General features: G+C 41.7%; 1 protein-coding gene across 4 annotated transcripts; it reads right to left on the bottom strand.

The window, feature by feature from the left end:
• Positions 1-157: 157 nt before the first annotated feature.
• Positions 158-22031, bottom strand: PCF11 (PCF11 cleavage and polyadenylation factor subunit). 4 transcript variants are annotated; one of them, XM_054188035.1, is made up of 17 exons: positions 21247-22031; positions 16284-16409; positions 13815-14003; positions 13220-13411; positions 11281-12389; positions 10826-11015; positions 10089-10731; positions 9381-9998; positions 8512-9299; positions 6919-7006; positions 6131-6250; positions 5518-5626; positions 4726-4909; positions 4094-4249; positions 2922-3014; positions 1942-1977; positions 158-1336 (listed from the first exon to the last, which is right to left on the bottom strand). In XM_054188035.1, exons 1-17 carry the CDS (start codon positions 21433-21435, stop codon positions 1124-1126), a joined length of 5043 nt encoding a protein of 1680 aa, XP_054044010.1. In that variant the 5' UTR covers positions 21436-22031; the 3' UTR covers positions 158-1123. The 4 variants fall into 4 exon arrangements, with proteins under 4 accessions (XP_054044010.1, XP_054044008.1, XP_054044009.1 ...); XM_054188033.1 differs by having other exon boundaries at positions 8512-9998; XM_054188034.1 differs by having other exon boundaries at positions 5518-5623; positions 8512-9998.
• Positions 22032-22062: the final 31 nt, after the last annotated feature.

The raw sequence follows: 22062 nt of genomic DNA, 5'->3' as shown, positions 1-22062 counted from the left end.
CGCTTGCTCCCAGCAGCTTTAAAAATAAGCACCACGCACACAGCAAAGTGAATGAAACATTAAATGCATATTGCCCTGAAACACACAGTTGTATTGGTTCCAATCCCACAAACACGCCAGCCACACACACCCAATACTGAAAGGAAGAGACTCACACTCAAATAAATGCTTAATTTTATTTAGTACATTTAAGAAATATTAACATCTCAGGATATCTGGTTTACCATCTAAGTCCAGTCATAAGCAACGAAAAAAAAAGTTAATCATGTTTCAAATGAGCATTCTTACATTCATTCCCCCCTGTAACGTAAAGAAAATTTGTTCAGCTGTATTAAGTTCCTATGTGTTTGACTAATGAAAAAAAGAAAAATCATTAAAACTGACTTAACTACCAGGCATCCTGGTTTGTTAATTGTTTGTTGGCACTTGTGTTCACAATCAAGCATTCCGGTTGGTTTGTTAAATTTTCCCCTTCTACCCAGAACTGTCTTTTTGGGTTTTTTTTTTTGTTTGTGTTTTTTTGTTGTTTTGTGGGTTTTTTGTTGTTTTCTGTTTTGTTTTTTAATATCTGGATATGTAAGTTTGTTCAAAAAAGTTTAAAAAGAAAAGAAACGTAGGGCTGGCTGGCTGAGAAGTTCTTGCACTGCTTCCCTTGGTAACCCACCTGGGTTATCTGAGTAATAACAGGATAACTGAAGGAAGTTATTTGCTTTCAATGTTTCTGAACCTTATTGAGCAAAAGTTCTTTTTAATTCCATTTAAACTGAAAAAAGTACAGAAACACTGTCTTCATCTGATGGTGTGCATAAACATTACACTCCATATATAGCAAAAATATCTTTTATTTATAATTTACATTTCCACAAGTGAAAATTGTACATTTTTACACATACCGTTTCATTTCATTAAATTTTCACGCATCTACAGAACTTTCACACAATGACACCTGAAACTGTGCAGGCATTAAGAAATTCAAATACAAAAATGTATTTATTAACCAAACAGCAGTTGAGGCCCTGCCTCAGTTGAACATTTTTATTTCATATAAAAAGTATTTGCCTTCCAGAGTTAACACAGCAGCTCTTCTGTAAAAAAAAAAACCTGTAGTCATACCTCAGTTAATTTAAACAGACTCATCAGGCTCTGTTTTAATATCTGTAGATGCAGGTGCGCTCTCTTCTGCACAGGCAGTAGGGGTGTCATCAGGTTCTTCTTTGATTTTAGGTGGTGAGTCACAGGACTCCTGTGTTTCTTGTTTAACAATGTTCAACATTATATTTAGTGGATTTTCCACAGGAGTCTTGCTGGGAGATGGTGTGCAATCAAATGATGATGTCTGCAAAGCGAAAGTCAACGTAGCATTAACACACATTAAAAATAAACATTTTTAGCTTTTTTCCCTTTTGCTCTTTTTCAAAATGAAATACACTGATAGTCAGCCAGTCAAAATCCAAACTTCTACTTTATCAAGATCCTAAGAAAACAAGCTTATTCTTTAATAGCATTACTTTTTCACAATTACTTTGAAAAGGTATCATCCAAGCAGTGAAGAAATGCTTAACACGTTACCATAGACTATTCCCTGCCATCCCCAGGGGAACTGAGACTCCCGGAGCATTACCAGTGTAACACACACCAACACCATTTTTGCAAATTCCTAAGATTATGCAAGTTACTCACAATAAATGCATGACCTGTTTTCAAACCATAGTTTTGCTTTTATGACACACAAGCTGTCGCGGTACACCACAACACGACGTACATCTTAGCTAATTCTGTATTACGAACTCGCCACGCCCATGGCCTTCGAGTCTTTGTCTAGTCACAGGCAAGAGAAACGGGTAGCACGTTCTGAACACAACTGCTCCCCGCAAAGTCGGAGACCAAGCATACAAACTGAAAGCAAAACGCTTCAAAAAACATGAAGAAGGATTCACTTACGTTTTGGTAATCTTCATAGCAAGATGGATGGTAAATCTGAAAAAGAATTGTTATACATTTAAATACATTAAAACCAATTCATAGAATCACAGAATCATAGAGTCACCTAGGTTGGAAGGGACCTTTCAGATCATCGAGTCCAACCATCAACCTAACTGACAAGAACCATCACTGAACCGTATCTCTAAGCACAACGTCTACCCATCTTTTAAATGCCTCCAGGGATGGTGCCTCAACCGCTTCCCTGGGCAGCCTGTTCCAATGCTTGATGACCCTTTCAGTGCAAAAATTTTTCCTAATATCCATCCTAAACCTGCCCTGGCACAACTTGAGGCCGTTTCCTCTTGTCCTATCGCCTGTTACTTGGAAGAAGAGAGCAACCCCTCGCCCTCTACAACCTCCTTTCAGGGAGCTGCAGAGAGTGAGGTCTCCCCTCAGCCTCCTCTTCTCCAGGCTAAATTATCCCAGCTTCCTCAGCCACTCCTCAGGATTGCTGGTTATGAACAGAGCAGTGTCAATCACACGTATCTCACAATTTGTCTAGAAAAATAATGGTATGAAAAGGCCAAGTATGGTGTCAAATATGACTGTGACAGATTTTGTGTATGTTTCTTTGGGAAAAGTTATCATACAGAAGCCTGGTACGTGCTGGGAATTACAGAAGCCTGGTAAGTGCTTGGTATTACTTGTGTACAGCTGCGTAAAGAAATAACGGAACCAATATCTACACCCATATAAACATTTGTTTTTCTTTTAGCCCTGCAGTACAAGGGAAGGCTAGTGAGCCTGTACTAATGATGCCAGGACGTCATGCACTTCCAAAGGTTGAGAGATTTATGTACCTAGCGGACAGGAAAACTACCACGGGAATTCTTCAGGAAAGAAAAAAGCACATGGCCCTCCCTTTTTTTTTTTTTTGCTATAATTCTTTGGGTTTTTTACTATAAATTAAGTATCACACGTAAACAAGATCAGATTACCTTTTCATCTACTCTGATAGCATTCTTCAGGTGCCACTCTTCCTCTTCCTCATCCCAATACTGTTCAAATTGCTCTTGGCAAATTTCACAGCTCTGAAAAGTTATTGGAGTAACAGAGATAAATTATTGCAACAATTTACTGAACACATGAAGTTCAAGAACCTAGTAACAGTCAAACAAGGTTCTTTTAAATGAAGGTAAGTACATTAAGACTACAACACGATCTTTCCTCCACACTTTAAAAATAATTTTAGAAAACTTTAATTACAAATCATTTGAGTATAGTTTGCAGATTGAGCAACAATCACCATCTGGCCTTGACGACTGTTCTCACTTCAGAAATGTAAGCTGTGTCCTTTTAGCTAGGAAGACTCTGCACAACACTGTAACAATCTAATGCTGGTTTACTTGTCATGTAAGACAATCCAGTACAGGGATTTAATTAATTTTATTTATGGCATTATCTTCACTCTTCCCCTTAACTTGGAGTCGCAGATTAAAAAGGCAGACCTTTTAGATGAATTAACATTTTTACTACTTCTGTGCAAAATAATCACCTTGGAGAACAAAGAACAAAAGGTACTTTTTAAAATTAAAACAAAGGCCTTTATGGTTTGATATCTAATTTCTTAGAGGCTTACCATGTAAAACTAAATTGTAATTCTACCAACATCGGTATTTGATTACCACACCAATTCATCTACCAAAATGCAGATCTACTGGTTACCTCAAGATTGAGATACATCTTTGTCCCAATATCTATCTACTACAAAAAAAGAAATATCTGTGTAAAAGTATCAAACACCCAGAAAACCCAATCATTATTTGAATGACAAAGGACCGTTTCCAATTCACTTGCTCTGTTTGTTTTCACTTGCTTTCGGTGGAAACATTCAGTAAATTAACACACTTTGCCTATTTCAATTCTGCTAAAAAGATGGAATGCCAAAGAGTCTAAATTTTGTTTGAACTACAGGTGATTTATACCATCATCTGCCCCTGGGAAACAACCATTACATACACAAACACGCCACCTACGAGGTGGCTGCACAGAGGTCCGAGAACAAGACTTCAGCTACATACAGCCCACTGCACGGAAGACTGCTGTAAACCTCTGTGAAGTATTAGACGATTCTCACTATCTGGGCTAATAAAGGCAAGCTGCGACTTACCTCAACTGCTCCAGCCGGTCCAGCAGGGACACTCTGAAACTCCTTCTCTTTTGCAGCCTCTTGTGTCTTCAACACAACCTCTTCGTGAGCTTTTTCAAAAAACTGGCTTTTTGCACGCTCCTCTAGGTCGGCTATTTCTTCAAATTCAATCCAGTCCTAAGGAAAAAGTTATAATTTACACTCAGACACTGACAAATATCCAGAAATGTTTTTTAAAAAAAAAAAATCCCGGGGAAAGAAAAAGACAGTCCAAGAGTGCAATATTTAATAAATCTTACCTCATTAAAACTGAAATGCTGCTCACATGCAGTATTAGCACAGCGCATGCTTTCTCACAATGCTACACTTCAAAAAAGCTTTTTCCAGAAAAACAACTATCCTTCAATTTCCATTCCATTCTCAGTGCGATGAAAACAGTACCAATAGCTTCAAATTGTTTACTGTTCATCATACAATTGCCTTTTGTATTTTGAGGGGCATTTGAAAACTACTTGAAATATCTAAGACATCGTTGTTTACCAAAGGCCAACTCCTGTGACGATGCAGATTTCAACTGCAATCCTACGGCATATACAGAAGTAAACCAAAGAATCCGGACTGTAATCTATCACGACACACTCTGTGTTACTTACCGTTAAACTGTAGTACCATCTTCTGTGTGTAATTTTTCTGCTAACATCTTTTTCTGTCCGGTTCTGACGATAATGCCAATCTAAATGATCCGCATAAACATCTGTCTGTGAAGTAGTGAATCTCATTCCACATGAGTAACACTGAATTCCAGTGTACAATCGATTTATTACACTATCATAACGCCTACAAAAGGGAAAAAAAATAGTCTTAACATTTCTTCGAATAAAAAAAGGTGAGACGTTTCTTAAAAGTAGCTTCATATGCCCACAAGAGTAGAGGAAAAGCATGAATCTACTGCAAGGTTAAAGCACACAATATAGCTAAATTCTTCCCTTTTTCGTAAGACAATCAATTGAAACAGTCAAATAACAAACAATGGGCTCATATTAACTATTCATGAGAAACAGCCAGTGTTGTGTTTCATGCCTACTAGCACGATACACGCACGATCACCTGATAGTGCATAAAACGGTAATGCTTGCATTTGGCTCAGCTTTGCAAACTACTGCAAAGGCGGTAAAATTAGTAGTAATAAAGGAAGAAACACCGACTTCAATCCATACTACAACCTTGCTGACTAAGTAACAAAATGCAACTTGTGCAAAGATATAGTCTTCTCGGGTTAATTTTCCCTCTTTTTCCTCCCTCAAATTCTCCAAAGCTAACATAAAAACTGCAGGCCCTCTGAGCCACCAAGTGACGTACAAAGCTCTCAGCTGCCCTGGATTAAGCATTAGATACTACCCTGTCGTTATTCTTACTGCACTGTAAGCTTGTTCTACTATACGCACTGTCTGAGTTCTTCAACTGTGAAGTTAGTGAGGTCTGGGACATTTTGATCTTCATTCTGGTCATCATCTTCCTCTTCAGCAGCTGGTTGGGCTGATGTGTCATTCACTTCTAGAAAGCATAAAGACATCGTTTTATCAAAATTTCAGTACGTCATCAGAAAGAAATATTAATAAATACAATCTGACTATGCTAAAATACAAATGTGCAATAGCTAAGCCAGTCATCTTCTAACATAATTTAAAAAAACCATACAAGATACTGTAAGTCATTCAGAATTTCAATTTAGGAAAACAGTGCTTCACCTCAGTCTCTGGCATTAAAATTCAGTCTTCAGAGACACAGGAGTATTTCAGAAATCGACAAGAATCTAACTGTAATCACGAACAAGTTACTGACGCACAGCACCAAAGACAAAAGTGACCACTCTGGATAGCTGAAGTGTACAAATTAAACAAGATACTAAGAATTTACTCCATCACATGTGCTAATTTCCTCCCCCAAAACAAAGTTCAGTTTAAAAAAACATGCAGGATTTCACAGAAGTTCTTACACTTAGCTTTACACTTCAGCTGTGCAGAAACTGAGTAGTTAGAACATAATGGATCTACATACGTGCTGAAGTGGCATCAGTTTTTGACAGTTTGAGGATCCCTGTTTTCAGCAGTTTAGCAAACAACTCATTGACATCGACCTGCCCGAGGTGGTTATCAGGATATGAATGTGGAAGGGCTCCTAGGAAAAAACATGGACATGCAAGGAGACAAAAGGTTAGCATCAGAAATTTACTTTGCTTTTATCAGCATATTTCACAACACTCTTTTCCTTCTGCATCAACCCTCTTTACGGCTAGTCCCTGGCTAATTTTTTCCCTTGCAACAGCTTCCTTCATGCTGTATTCTGAAGTGCTATCTAAGCTGGCTGCCCATACACAGATTTCTACTGGATACTGTTTATTAAAATGTAGTATTTTCCTCGGTTTATGCTTGAATATTTCACCAGGACCAATCTACTTCATCACCTACTTTAACCATCTACCACTTTTTAGAAGCTTTTCATTACTGGGAAAGTTTACGCATTCTGGCAAGCACAAACCAGACCTACAGACTGGTACCTTCCAGAAAAGCAGAGCAAAGTACTTTTTTTTTTTTTTCCCAGCACAACTACATAGCAAAACCACCTGGTTAAACAGTTGATGGTTTTCTTTAGTTTTCACTGAGTGAAACCCCCAAAGAGAAGGTGGTACTACAGAAACCACACCTACGGCCACCTCACTGAAGAGGCTTCCCTTAGTCCACACAGACCCAGTACACCAGGACATTTAAAAAGGGTAATTTTTGTGGCTACTAACAAACAGAACAATCCAAAAGAAATAAGAGGAAGTTAATCATTTCGTTACACACCTGCAGGGTTCTGAACAAAACTTCCAGGATTTGGCAAATACTGTTGACCTTGGCCATAAGGCCCTGGTTGAGCAGACATGAGAGAAACCTGTGAAAGCAGACATTCAAGTTATTTACTACTAAACATTTCTCAATAATTTCATATGTATTAAAGTCCTCCCAGGAGTGACCGATGTCAGTTTGTTATTGAAAGGTCCACAAATGACTGTGTAGCGTTTCCTCCTTTTTCATTTCCCACTAGAAAAATTTCAGAACACATATTCATTTTGCCTAACAGGTAAATGATTAAAAAAAAAAATTTCTTCTACCTAATAAGCCTTCAATCACGTTTTCCAAACACGGTACTTCCTTTTAAATTGTTCCTGTTCACCGAAACAGAGCTCATCAAAAGAAATTTGGAACAGGTTGCCCAGAGAAGCTGTGGCTGCCCCATCCCTGGAGGGGTTCAAGGCCAGGTTGGACGGGGCTGGGGGCAGCCTGGGCTGGTGGGAGGTGTCCCTGCCCGGGGCAGGGGGTGGCACTGGGTGGGCTTTAAGGTTCCTTCCAAACTGAACCATTCTGTGATTCTATGAAATTTGAGAAACTGGTAAATGTCTAGTAACAAATGCCACTATTAATTCTTATCTAAGAACTGAAACAGCATCCACTATATAAAACACATTGAAAGTAGGATTTTTCAGCAAACAAGCTACATTAAGCTTCAGATAGAAAACCAGTTTTTATAACACACTTGTAATAAAAATGGTTGGTTTTTTTCCTAATTGACTGCTTTCTGGATCTATAAAAAAAAGTTCAAACTGTTTAAAATTTTATCCTGTTAGAGGTTTGCAGGACACATTACCCGCTTTCATACAATCAGTTAACTCTTCATGTTCAATTATTATCCCCCAAATGAAAAAATGCTCTCTAAAATCTCTAATCTACTGAATGAAATGACAACGTTTTCACTGATGTACAGTATCATTTTCCCCTTTTGAAAAGAGCATTTCCAACAGGCACCAGCAAAGACAACAAAACTCGTAGAGCATGCTGGTGTCAAGATAATTTTAAAAAACTGTAGTTCAACCACGTCCGTATCTTTCTTACAATTCCCCCAGGTTACGGATATCTCTTTAAAACTGGCTTGTCACCAGTACTAACAGCTGCGAAAAGACAACAGAATTATTTTGGCCCATTCTAATTCTACACCCCCTAGAAAAATTAATCACGTATATTCACTTGCATTATTTTTCATGCTTTATAGAGAATTCACTTCTGTGCAAGTTTAATGAAAACACCACAGGCTTCCAATTACCTAGTTTTGTTTTCAAGTTAAAAAGACTAATTTCACTGTCATATTCCGAGCTACAAAGTGACTGTAAAGATCCACTATTTTGTTTCATTCTTTAAAAAAAGCTTCTTAAAAAACAGCAATGCATGTCCTTCTTAAATTATCTAGAAACTACTGAAGAAGGATGACTTTTTTAGCTTGAAACTGGCTCCCGGTCTGCCAGCTCTTCAGAAAAATCTTCCATTTTTAGAGGAAGAAAACCTGCTAATTCTCTACACAAAAACAGATCTGCAAGCAAATCGTCTAACACAATCAATTCTTACCTGATTACTTCCCATTGGCATGTTATTGAAGTTCCCATATTGAGGACCCTGAAGACCTTTTTCATCAAAGTAATGTCCAGCTGCTCTCAGTGGGAAATTCTGTGCTCCTGGGCCAGCTGGCCCATTGAAATTTGGTCCAGGTGAACCATCAAATAGATCAGGCCTCTGGAACTGCATCCCATGAGACGGTCCATTGTAGCCCTGTTCGACAAACGGGCCACCTTGTCCGTATGGTGACATTTCTAGTCTTGAGGCAGGATGGTTAGCTACATTTTCGAAACGTGCACCTTGAAGGCCAAGGGGCAAGTCAAATCTAGAGGCTGGCTGGTGAGGTCCATCAAATCTTTGAGGTATGGCTGTATCAAATCGTGGTTGGGCCTGTTGGCCAGGCGCCCTTTCAAATCTTGGACCAGGCTGTCCGTGAATTCCATCAAATCTTTGCAAAAGAGATAGCTGTCCAGGCTGACCATCAAATCCAGCTGCATGACAACCATCGAATCTTGGACCGGCCCGACCCAGAGGACCATCAAATCTAAGTCCACCAGCTCCCTGGTGTACTGGTCCATCAATCAACCGAGGACCTACACCTGGCTGACCATGCGGTCCTTCCAATCTGAGCCCACCACCTGAAGGTCCATGTGGCCCCTCAAATCTGAGCCCACCACCTGATGGCCCATGTGGCCCCATTGGCTGACCATGAGGCCCCTCAAATCTGAGGCCACCTCCATGTTGACCATGGGGCCCCAATGGCTGTAAATGTGGTCCCTCAAACCTGAGGCCACCCCCTGGTTGACCATGAGGCCCCAAGGGCTGACCATGGGGTCCCTCAAACCTGAGACCACCCCCTGGTTGACCTCGAGGCCCCATAGGTTGACCATGAGGTCCCTCAAACCTGAGACCACCTGAAGGCTGACCACGGGGACCCTCAAACCTGAGACCAACTCCAGGTCCTTCAAATCTAGGACCACCTACAGGCTGCCCTGCAGGCCCGTCAAACCGCAGAGGCCCACCTATCTGCCCAAGAGGTCCCTCAAACCTCAGTGGACCTCCTCCACCAACCTGTCCTGGGGGTCCTTCAAACCTCAGGGCCCCTGCCAGCTGCCCTGGTGGCCCATCAAATCTCAGGGCTCCAGCTGCCCCTGCTCCTGCCAACGGTCCATCAAACTGAGCTGCACCCGCCCCCACCAAAGGCCCCTCAAATCTCATTGCAGCCTGTCCAGGTGGCCCATCAATTCGGGAACTTGAGCCAGCAGCAGGACCATCAACAAAAGGACTTCCTTGTCCATCTACCCCAACCCTTGCAGCAGCCGGTCTGGGTGAGCCATCAAATAGAGGTCTGTCTTCCATTAGTGCGCTTATCCTCTGCTTTGCTTCAATGCCTCCAAATCTTGATCCTGGGCTTTCCGGAAACGGTGCTTTCTCCGGATCTTCATACCTAGCTCTTTTGAAACGTTCAGTGAATGGTGATCTTGGTTCCTCTCGAACACCTAAAAAAACCAAACCAGAACAAACAGATGAATAATTGGCAGCATTCCAGTGAGGGGTTAATGGCTGTAAAATAATGCAAAACCACATACCAGCTTGCCCAAGAAGCTGTCTTTCTTCACGATTATCAAATCTGCAGATTGCGTCACCATCTATTTTCTGGAACTCTGTTGTGCTTTTCCCCTGTTGTCTGAGAGCATCTCTAAATTCATCTGATTCTCCCCAGCTGTCATAAGGATCGAAGTTCTTAGAACCTCTTGCTCCTTTGGTAGCATTTTGTTCCTCAAGTCTTCGCCGACTCTCAAGTGGTGAGAGGTTATCAGCAAAAGGTCTGTTAGTGCCACTTACAGGAGAATGTCTCCTAGATCTTTCTCCAAATGGTTCTTTTCTGTCAAACTGTACTCCACGTTTGGCTTTTCCTTGCTCACATTCTATTCCAGAAAGCAATGAATCAGGCAAATGATAATCCAAAATATCATCAGGATCCAACAGATCAAGCCTTGACAATGAATGCTGAACTTGTGTTCTTTTTAGTTTAGCCTTATGTTCATAGTATGTTAATTCTGCATCCGATAGAAGAGGTTTCTTTTTCATACCACATTTTTCCTCTGTAGGGCTATCCCAGACATTACATCTGTGCTTTCCTTCCTGATACTGGAACAGCTGTCGTATCTGATGAGCTACCATGAGGAACTCATCTTGTGTTATTTCACCAGATGTTAAGCGTTCATTGGCCTATAATATAAAGTTACAGTTTAGACTTCTAAAAAGAAAAGAAAAGAAAACTATACCCAGGACACTTCTATGAAGATAGATTCATTAATATTACCTTCTTAAGTAATTCTCTCTTGCTTGCAGATGTCAGTTCTTTGGGAATCTGTAAATTAGCATCCACACTTAACCGGTGCTGCTGCTTTGGTGCTCGGGGTGATAAAATCCCTTTACCAGCAGGCCAGTTTTCCCGGTGTCTTTGGTGAGGGGATTTACCAAGCGCTTGGTGTTCTTCGTTCTGCTGTGAGCTGAAAGCAAGAATACATTTAAAATACAGATTACGTTTTTATTCAGGACATAACTGTTACATTCCTATTAGAACTCATCATGGCAAAACATCACTATCACCTTGGAATCTAAGTATGCGTAATTTCCGTATCTCACTAGTAGAAATAAATTAAACTTAGAAATTTTAACAATCTGAACATTGCCTCCTAAAGCTGACTATTCTGAAGTCAGCAGTAGAATTTCCACCGACTTCAAACAGAAGTTGTTTAAAAGATAGTAACTTACTTTTTATTTTCTTCCCAACCAGATTTCCACCTCTTGCCTGATTTGGATCCTTGCCAGTTTTCTGCATTCTCCTTTGGATCAGGAGAAGCTTTTGTAGAATGCTGGCTTGCTGTTTCTTGGGGTCTGTCTTCTTGGGCTTTTTTCACTCTCCTTGGATCTCGCACCTCTTGTTTAGCATTTCTCTTATTAGAATTTCTTTCATCTCTTGCTGCTTGTGTGCCTTCTTCAACATGAGATTGCTTAGGGCCTGTCTGACGTATCTTTGCAATTTTAGGAGCTGATGAAGTGGGAGATAAACTCCTAAGTCTTCTTTTGGGCGATCTCCTCTCTCGTCTTTTTGGAGAATGTGTAGATGGCGACCGTGCCTTAGGAGAGCGTGATCGTGACCGTTTTCTATTACTTGATCTCCCTTGTTTTCCACTCTGTTTCTCTGACTCCTCTGTAGTCGCATCTTGTTTCTGAACAGCACCATTGATTACTTTATTTCTGCTGCCTACTGGTCTATGTTCAGATGTCTTATGTTCCTCTTTTTCTTTTTTCTCTGTACATCTCCTCTTTTCTTTCACCTCTTCCTCTTTGCCCTCTGACTTATCTTGAAGATGTCTTTTCAGTCTTGGATCCCGCTTACTAATGTCAGACACTTTTGTGCTTTCACATTCCTGGATTTTACTATCTTTAGTATTGGGTAGCTTATTTTTCAAAGGGGATGGTGATTTAGATTTTGCTTCTGACTGGTCAAGTTCTTTCTTCTGTGTTTTTTCACTTGCTTTCAATTTTTCTTGCTTTGTTGAGTTTTGCTTTTCAGCCTGTGTTGTTTTGTTTGCCTTGGTATCAGACTGACTGGTTGCGTTTGGTGGAAATTCTTTCCTATGAGATTGATCTTTAGCATGGGAAGAATGTTGAGCCATCCGATTAAGTCGAGGATCCCTATTTACTATTTTCATATCATGAAGTGGAGGACTTGGGGATGGTTTGTTTTTTTCGGATTGCACAGCAGTCTGATGAGGTGGTTTAACTGTCATGTGAGGTGTGGGAGACATGTGTTGCTTGGAAGGTGCTGGAACTGAAGCTATAGTAGATGACCCTTGCTGAACACTAAGAGATACGGCCTGAAAGAGCGAAAAATCCAGCATTAATCCGCATGACAACTCCTACCCAAAGATGGTCATATTTTGTCTCGAAACCAAAACTATAAATAGAAATATCTTGAAAGTTATGAGATTCAACCATTGAAATGAAAGTGACCCATTAATTGCTAATTACAAGCATTAAAATAATGCAGTACTGTTACAAAAGTTGAAATATAATGCAAAATCAGTACTACAAAGTCAATGCTGCACAATACGTAACTTAGGCACGTGGTCTCATTACAGTGTTAGTTTTTCTATATATTCCACATGCTCAAGGCAACTAAGCTGCTAAGTACGTGATACAATTTTCATATTTCTACACTTAAAAGATCCTTTCTCTTGGTATGACCAACTGTCAACATAGCAAGACTTTCCATTAGGGATGTAAAACAACACAGCTTAATCGCCGCATTCTGATGGTGGCATCAAAGCAACTTGACCTAGTAAGGAAACTGACTTGATTTCAAACGACCGGGCTTCCTTGTTCTATTACAGCAAATCTATTTGAAAAAGCCTGGCTTGCTGTGAGCCCCAAGAAGAGGTGGAAGACAAGGATCGTTTTGGAGAGAAGTTAGAAACAAAAACCCAAGAACTTCACTTTTTTACCTCTATTTTAAGTGTAATTCTTAAGTTTTTTAGGTAACAAACGCTGTTCAGGAACCACAGATCGACTGGCATTGCTCTAGTCCTAAAATAGCTAAACTTGCCTGACAGGAGGAAAAGAATAATGCACTGCAGTTATCAGCATAGCCAAATCCTGTCCGAAAGAGAGACCCAACTATAAAAGCTTCACCAGCTATCCTACTCACCAACTGTGCTTTAGTCTGCTCCAGCTCCAACTCTAATTTTTTTTGCTGAAGTTCTAACAACTGCTTTTGCTTTGCAAGTAATTGCTGCCTTATCAGTTGCTCCTGTGTCAAATTCTTTTGTATTTCAGGAACAGCTGGAGGAGTAGAGGCACCAGAAGTGACAGCAGAGGTAGGTGCAGTAGATTCCTCTGGCTAAAAACAGAATAAAAAAAGTTACATTTAAAATCCTGATGGAATCAACTAACTCCATCTCCTTTAACTGTTATCACAACCCAATACTGGGACTTAGTCTGCATAGCGGTTATAAATTGCATTTTAATGCAAAATATAAGAAAACTTTTGCCCCACTAGGATTTGCCTCCTATGACAGGTGTATGTCACTTAATATTAATCCATCAATGTTCCAAAATCTAGGACACGGTTCTGACATATAAAACCCAAACCCATCAAATATTCTGAATTCAGAAACTCCTCTTACCTGTCTACAAAGATCAGATACTTCATTCTTAATACACTAAATTGTCAAAAAGCAGCATACAAACAATGAAAACCACACGTATTACCATCTGTTCATACAGTAGGCATAAATACTTACCGATTTATTTAAAAATTTAGGATTCACATGGATGCTAGAAGTATTCACATTTGGGGGCAGAGGTTTAATTGGCCAAGCAGGATCTAATGAGTTGACTCTGACATCAAGTGCATACAGTTTCTTCAAAGGAAAAATATCATCCCATGTGGAGCGTAATTTAAATAAACTTTTCCTAGTATTTTCATCCACCTAAAACAATAAAACAATTCTATGGCTTGATAAGTTAATATAAAACAATTTCTTAAACTTTTCTGTAGAACTTAAGATTTAATTTATTTCCTATTTCTATCAACAGTTTGCCATTTCAACGCATTGAACTTGCTATACAGCATTTATAAGCAGTGCAGATCACACATCTATACCAACGGAATCAGTAACAGAAGGTCAAATGTGGAATTGTAGTTTCAAGGCCATTTGAAGGTTTTATTGTGTATTACCATTCTCTGAGAATTTTCTTTCAACTTTTCCATTACCAAAATTCTCATTTTACTTGCTCAATTTCTGTGGAAAAAATACAGTAACAAAAATATTGAAAGGCAACAGCCTCTGAGACAATACATTGTTCAAGTCTTTGTGCTGAAGGGAGTATAACAATGACAAACAAATCAGGAAACAAACTTTGTGAACAGAAAAGGTGTTTTGCTCAGCTGTTTAGTCACTGAAGGATTTTTTTTCCAACAAATGCAACAAAAAGGGTATTAGCTAAAATGAAGTCAACTATATTTCAGTTCAGCTGCAAAATCAGACTCATTTGTGAGCCACAGATCAAGCAGACTTGTACGGCCAGTGCCCACTTTATCTCCTCACAAACCATTAGCTTGGATTACCTCATGACAGGTAAGTTAGAAATTTACAGTAAAGCAAAATTTAGTTCATACCTTGGGTTGTTCAATTAAACAATAAACAAAAAACATTTGAGGACAAGATATATGCAGCTGTCCTAATGTCAATATGCCAATTCGATCATTAAGTACTGACTGCGTAGATGGGTTTTGCTGCAGTTTTATTTTTAAGATGTTACAGCAAGACATAGAATAGTCTCAAAGTTTGGAGGTTCTTTTGGGGAGGAGCAGGAACTTCAACAAAAATAATTCATACCTAGCTACTGGGGGGTTGCCTCTATACATTTTTCAATAAGAGGGCATGAAGTTCACCGCAAATGGTGCAGAAATGGCTAGGCAAAACTTTCTGACATCATAAAGTGTCTGAAGATACCTTAGTGACCATTTACTGATAAAACAAAATTTGTAACAGTGTCACTGCTGGAATTCTACTTGCATCTTTTAACACGACCAATTAAGCTATTAGAAGTGACTGACACTTTACACGTTTAATTAATACACATGAATTAAATAGTTCTAGTTAGCTTAGTGCACAATTAACCTATAAAACTGAAAATCTGTTATTATCCAGAGCTTCAGCTGCAACACTAAATGTAACTCAGTAAAATAGTCGCAATTTAATAATGAAAAATAAGTTAAGTGTCTAGCTATCTACTCTACATATAGGATTTAAGCCTTCTATGGTCATTATTACAAGCTATTCCTTGTTTCATCATGCATTTTACATCTGAAAACCACATATGAAGCATACTGGGATCCCAGATCCTCACTGATATATACTGATAAATACGCAAAAGCTCCATTCATCTCATTTACATGAGATGCACTTTCTTATAGCATACAGGAAACCACAGAAGCTAACCCTTCCTTTCTGATCCAACTTAAACCCATTCAAGTCCAGCGTTTCCAAAACTGGACTTTAATTTTTCTCACTGAGGGATAAGCACAATTAGCTCACTGGGCTTAAAGACTAAGAGCAAAAATTAGAAGATATGGCAGCCGTTTTCAGCGTAGAATGAAATTAAAACACATATTTGTAATGTAATATAGCAATACATTCTAAGACCCTCCCCCCCTCAACATTTTTTTGAAATCACAGACCACCAGGAGAGAATCAGGTGTCAGTGCTACTCAATCTTCACAGTTTAAGCACTCATTTTGCACATCGCGAATTAAGTAAATCAGACAAATCTAACTACAGGAGAAAGGAGCTCCGAGAAATCCGCAAGAAACTGATTCCCAGTCTATTCTTGGCATAAAGACTATTTACTATCTTAAAAATAAACCTACAATTCATAATTAGTTGGTCTATACATTACAAAAAGTCCATCCAGGTAAGTACTTGGTAACCAAAATACCATTAGTAAAATCTTGCCTGGATAGGAAAATTACAGACCTTTATGAACCAAATTAAGTGAGACTTTGCATCTTTCAGCTGACATGTAGCTTACATGCTTGACAGCATCAGGAATAATCTTCCACAGTATAGATACAGTACTGAGATTTATAAAAAACAATCCATTTGTATAGTTCGCCACCCAAGAAAACCCAGAAGTGAAAATATGTATTTATTTTACCAGGAACAAATTTTGTTTAGAATACAGAACTTTTCTGAAAGAGTATATACCTTTTCAAATACACAAATAAATGTTGCAACTAGGTTTTTAGTAAATGCAGTAAGATATTCTCTTCCCACATTCTTGACAATGGAATCCATAAGGTACATAACAGGGAGCTTCTCTGATGCAGGAGCCTGGAGTAATAAGAAGAAACTGAGAAGTTTAGTAAAACAAAAACATATTTTAAGCTTTTTAAATAAAGGGATTACCAATCCCAGAAATACAGACCTCTCTTTTTGGTTGCCACTATAAACACCAAGGGATTTGGCTTGGGATTTTTTGTGTATACAAAAACTTAATCTGGAAAATCGATACTCAGTTCAAAGTATAACGCAGCGGGTCTATCACACAAAAAAAGGAACACCTTAGGTTATTTTGTTTGCTTATCAAAGCTTTGGAAAAAGGGAAAAAAAAAAAAAGAAGAAAAAAGAAGCCCACAAGACAGTATTGCCGCTAGCGTACCGAGCGTAACCTTCCAAGACCCACTTCAGAAAGTAACTTTAAGTTAGCGAGAAACCATCGTTCGCACTTCAAGGAATTTGTTTTTCTGGATTTCACAAAACACAAATGAGACTTCTGGCAAACAGCCCAAATCAGTGAACTTCTGTAGCTGTAGACAGTACGTCGCGTATCAGTCTTTTCACAAACTACACGCAGAAAAGGTCGCAACTATTTCATTGTAATCCAAACGGACGGAGCAAGGAGTCCCATTCTCTCTTGGCACTTGTTGACAGTGACAGTTCAGATTTCCAGACTGCATGCAAAAACGCCGAGTCAGAACAAAGTTCAAAATCCAAACAAAACTCAATCAGCTAGTCAACGGGGAAAACGCACAGACAAGCTCAGGAACTGCAACCACGATTTTCACCGAAGGGAGTCTTCAAACTCTGGACAGATCTTTGCTACAAGAGGAGGCTTGGGTTTTGTTGTTTGGGTTTTGGTTGGTTGCTTTTAAATCCATTTTCAAAACTTGTCGCAAGTTTGTGTGGTAGAAGTGTGGTGACGCTGGACCACTACAGCAACTTCAAACGTACACAAAGCACTACCGGCCCAAATCAAAGCGGTTTTAATGCCCACCATCAGCTTTCACAAAGCAGAAGGCAAAGTTCCAGAAACCATCAGCAAGTACACTGACTCGTTGAAGAGGACAACGTGAAAGACACCACCACGAGCTGTGTGTTGACCGTGATTCCCTTAGAAGAGCATCCACTCATAAGAAGTCCCATTCACCATCCGGTAAAATCTCAGGATAAAACCAGAATTTCCCTCACTGCCCATTTTAAACAGGATAGGCTACTAGGTTAATTAAGACACCTTACTTCACAGCCCCATTGTCCAGACAAGTGTGTGGAGGTGCTTTTGCTTTACAACTTTAGGTTTAATTCCTTCCCCTTTAAGGTGGTTCACAGAAGGACACCGAGTCAACAATACTTTTATATGGGTGAACCATAATGTCTCCTTGCCCTTAAATGGGTATTAATTTACCATGACCTGAAACTCAGCATCGAAGAGGGCAGAATTCCTTGTTAGTGGGGAGGGGGACAGACATTACTGCCTTTGAGCATACTGAAAAAAGTAAAAACAGGCAGGTGGTGTATTTTGTACATAACAAGACAGAAAAATGCAGTTCAGTTAGCTAAAACTAATTGCAGTACATTAAAAGCCTATCTTACACTATGATGTAATACTGAGCTGTAAACAAGCTAACATGCAACGGTGTTAGAAAAAAGGTATCTCTCTAGTCTCAGAAAGCAAAGACTGTGGGGGCTACAGCTACTTAATATTAGATGTCTGTGTCATACTGGTTTCTTCTTTAAAGCAGTCTGCACAATGGCACATTAAAAACACTCCTCCAAGTTCTGAATGCATTCCTTTATAAAAAGTGACAGTGCACCATTTCTGACTTTTAAAGTCAGCTGTTAGGGAAACAAAGAGCTGTCTCAGAAGTATCTATGCCCAAGAGCTCCTGACATAGCACGTTATAGTCTTCTATTTCACCAACGTATGGAAGTAGCTCACTATGCTCAGCTACGCTTCAAGTTTGAGACGCTGGGGAATTATTGAGTAGCAAAGGCACTGTAACAAGTTTAACGCTCACTTTCATTATGTATCAGATGGTTAAAAGTAATCATACATGGAAGCATGGTAATCTAGTCGGGAAGCCTACTTCAAACTACGGCGCAGTATTAGAAGCTTAGCAGCCTACCCTGCTTCAAATATAAGCTACTCAGGTGTCACATTTTAAGAACCATGACTTAAATATGGTTGGAATATTTAAGCCTTCTCTTCTGGAAGTGTTTGTTATGTCAAGACATACTCCAATAACCACAAAAGGGAACCCCAGACTTGAATGTATTTTGTTTTCAGGGGGTCTATACAGCATCCCCTAGCAAGAAAGAGGCCCACATGACACTAACCAAAAGGCAAGGAGGCGCCGCATCATCACCAGAACACAGAAGAACGCTAACTCTGAGCTCATCATTAAAGACTTCATTACACAATTCCCACTGTTCCTTCAAATAATGTAGGAAAGCTATTGTTGGAAATGAGTGGCTCTTTTTTATTAGTTTCCTAAAAGATTTCAAGTTTAAAACCATATCTGGCAATTGAACCCCAAGACACAAACTTGTGCAAAAATTTGTTTTTTAAAAAAACAACCTTGTATACAAAATGGGTCTTGGAAACAAATTCTGCACTATACAATGGTAAATAAAAAGACAAATACATATTTCACACTTTTTATTTACAGATTTTATAATACCAGTCACACATTTCAGAACCATTTATTAAATTGTAAAGCAGACCACTCAAGTTTTACACTAAACAAGCTGTCTCCAGGCAACACTTTTTAAAAGTGGCTTTGTAAAGGAGATCACTTTCCCAGAAACTAAAAACTTGCCTTGAATAAACCACGGTCACAAACAGTAACTAGGCAAAACTAACCATTGATACAGGATTTAAGACATCTTAAAAAAAAGAAAAACACACTTCAGGGCAGGTTCTAAATCACCCAGAAATGGAAAAAAAAAAAATTTGACAGCATTGATATTTATCACAAATCATTTTATACATATCCACTGCCCTTTAGGAGATATAATGGTGAGATCTATTAGATTGAGGTCACCTCCCCAAGGAATGGCGAAACTCAGCCACTGGCAGCATTTAAAACTAGACTGGAAGAGGTCTGTGGAACACTAAAAAGCCATCCTGCATTGATAGAAAGATAGATTAAATAACTTAAGAGATCCTTCCCTCCCCATCATTAGATAGTACAATTCTCACCATTATAAAACAAGATTTAAAGCCAAAGGAAAAAAGCCTTTGAACACCTGAGATCAGAGGGAGCAAGGGAAACAACGGGGGAGGGGTGACTGGCACGAACAGGGGGGAGGGACTGAAAAAAGAACCCTTTTCCTAGAAAATGCTGCTGTTAAAAAGGTGCTGTAAACCCCCATCCATGTGCTGTGGCTGACTGATGTCAGCAACTGCCTGGGTTGGGCTCAGAGGGAGCCTCCTCTTTCCCTTCTTTTTATATCATGTGCCTCTCAGACGCCATGTTAGGATCCTACAGGCTGCTGCAGTTTCTACAGTCAGGGAGAATTTCTTCTTCCCCATCCTCAACCAATAAACTTCTCTAGCCAAAATAAATTGAACACACACGCACAACGCTAGCAGTACTCAGGGCACGGATCTCCTGAAATCCAAACAGATTATCCCAAGCCCACAGAATTTTCTCTAATCAGGCAGAGCAAAACAACCCCCATCACCACCACACACGCTTCTCTATCCGGAGCGGATGATCACCTTTCACCCACAAACTTTTCTATAAGTAAGGGTGCCCACCCCCCCAAAAATTAATATCTCACAGGGACCGCACTGGGAAAATAGCCTTATCTTAACTGGTACTTAAAACTCATTATATTTAGCCCTTCAGAAGTGGACAATTTGCGTGCTATAAACTTAACCTGGTTTTCATTCCTTTAAACTACTCCCCCCCGCAAAAAAAACCCCACCCAACCCTCCGCAAAATCCCTAATGGTCGCAATATTCACCTACTGTCGAAATCGCTAAATACGAAGGGTTTAGGCACTAGATTCGAGACACTGAATCCTGGCTCCGTGTAGGGGGAAAACCCAGCTACAAGGGCGAGGTGCCGCTGCCCAGTCACTGCCAGGCCGCCATGTTGTGTCTCATATTTACACGGGGTTTAAATCGCGACCCACGCTGCCCTCCCACAGCTTTTTTTTCTTTTTTTTGTTGTTGGGTTGTTTTTTTTTTGGGGGGGGGGGGGGGGGTGGGGGGGTGGGGGGGGGGCAGTCCCAAACCCTCCCCTCACTACGAACAGGGTGGTGTGGGGGCCGTCCCCCTCCCTCGAGTCCCCTGCTCCCTATGGGGTGTGAGGGGAGGCTTAGAAGAAGCAGCAGCCTCAAGCTCCGCGATGGAAGGAGGAGCCCCCGACGCCTCGCCCCGGTGCTCCCTTGCTCCCCTCCGGGCCACGCTTCCCTCCGCCTGCTTCTTCTCCCCCCCACGGCTCCCCCAGTCCTCCTGGCCCCGGGCCGCTCCCCACACCCCGACACCCTCTGCTCCGTCCAAATCCTGCCCTCCCTGCTCGCCCCCTAATTAGCCAACACCCTCCTCAACCTCCACTGAACCCCCTGCCTCCCCCCCCCGCCCCAGCCCAGCCATACCCGCCCGCCGCTGCCTTCCTCACCACCGCCTCCCCCCGAGCCTCTCCCTCTCTCACCCCTTCCGGCCCTTCAAGGCCTTCTCACCCCCCCCGGCCTTCGCTGTCTCTCCCTGTCCCCCTCTCCCCTTCCTCCTCCTCCTCAGCCCGGCTCCGCCCGCGCCCCTCGGCGGGCCCGTCTCCCCCACGCCCTTCCTTCCTCAGCCCCCGAGGCCACCCTAGCCCGCTGCCCCGGCCGGTCCCCCCAGCAGTATAGGTAGGAGTAGTAGTCGGTGGAATATAAAAACCTTGGCGATTTGCGCCTCGATCAGGGAGACGATGTCCTTGGCGAAGGGCACGTTCTCCTCGGCCAGGATGGTCAGCATGTTGATGTGCGGCTTGCTGTTGAACGTCAGGTCCTCCAGCGACGACTGGTAATCGCGGCACGCGTCCTCCCGGGCCTCGCTGCTACCAGCGCTGCCCTCCGGGGCCGACATGCTTCTCCGACCGGGGCCCGCACCAGGACCCGACCCACCGACCGACAGCCCCCTCCCCGCGAATCCCCTGCCGCCGCCGCCGCCGAGCGATGCCGCCCCCCCCGCCGCTGCCGCTGGGCTCCTCTACCGCATCCTCCGGGCTGCGGCTCCCGCGGGCTGTGGTGCTGTTGCCGCCGGTACTGCCGCTTCTTCAGCCGCCGCCGGCTGGAGTCTCGGCGCTCACAAAATGGCGGCGGCGGCTACGGTTCGCAAACCTCTTCCTCCAGCCGTTGCGTCATGTGAAATTGTTCTCGGGAAAGGGGCCGGCGGCTTGGAAAGCCCCTTTTGTCCCCTGGCTGCGGCCTTATTGGCTGGCACCCCTGCTCTCTCAGCCCGCGATTGGCTCGGCACGCCCTCCTCCTCCTCTGACTGGCTCCTACCCTAAAGCCCCGCTCTCGCCTCGGCGTGCCGTTGGCTGCGGCTCTCTCCGCCCCTGCTCCTAACCCGCTGTGCCCCTTCCTACCGCCTTCCCTCACTGCCCTGAGCGTTAATTGGTGGCCCCCGCCTTTCCGCCAAGCCCTCAACTGCGACTGCGCGTCCCTGCCCGCCGTTCGCTACTGGCTGAGCCGTTGGCCTGGCAACGCCTGT

This window comes from Rissa tridactyla, chromosome 1 (assembly GCF_028500815.1).
Source record: "Rissa tridactyla isolate bRisTri1 chromosome 1, bRisTri1.patW.cur.20221130, whole genome shotgun sequence".
NCBI lineage: Eukaryota > Metazoa > Chordata > Aves > Charadriiformes > Laridae > Rissa > Rissa tridactyla.
The sequence above is the reverse complement of the archived record's forward strand: the minus strand, read 5'-3'. Positions and strand labels throughout refer to the sequence as shown.

Coding starts and splice junctions, on each gene's coding strand:
- PCF11 (XM_054188033.1), bottom strand. CDS start 21,435: ATGTCGGCCCCGGAGGGCAGCGCTGGTAGCAGCGAGGCCCGGGAGGAC. Junction 13,412..13,814: donor CTAAATTTTTAAATAAATCG/GTAAGTATTTAT, acceptor TTCTGTTTTTAG/CCAGAGGAATCTACTGCACC. Junction 5,627..6,130: donor AACTGATGCCACTTCAGCAC/GTATGTAGATCC, acceptor TATGCTTTCTAG/AAGTGAATGACACATCAGCC.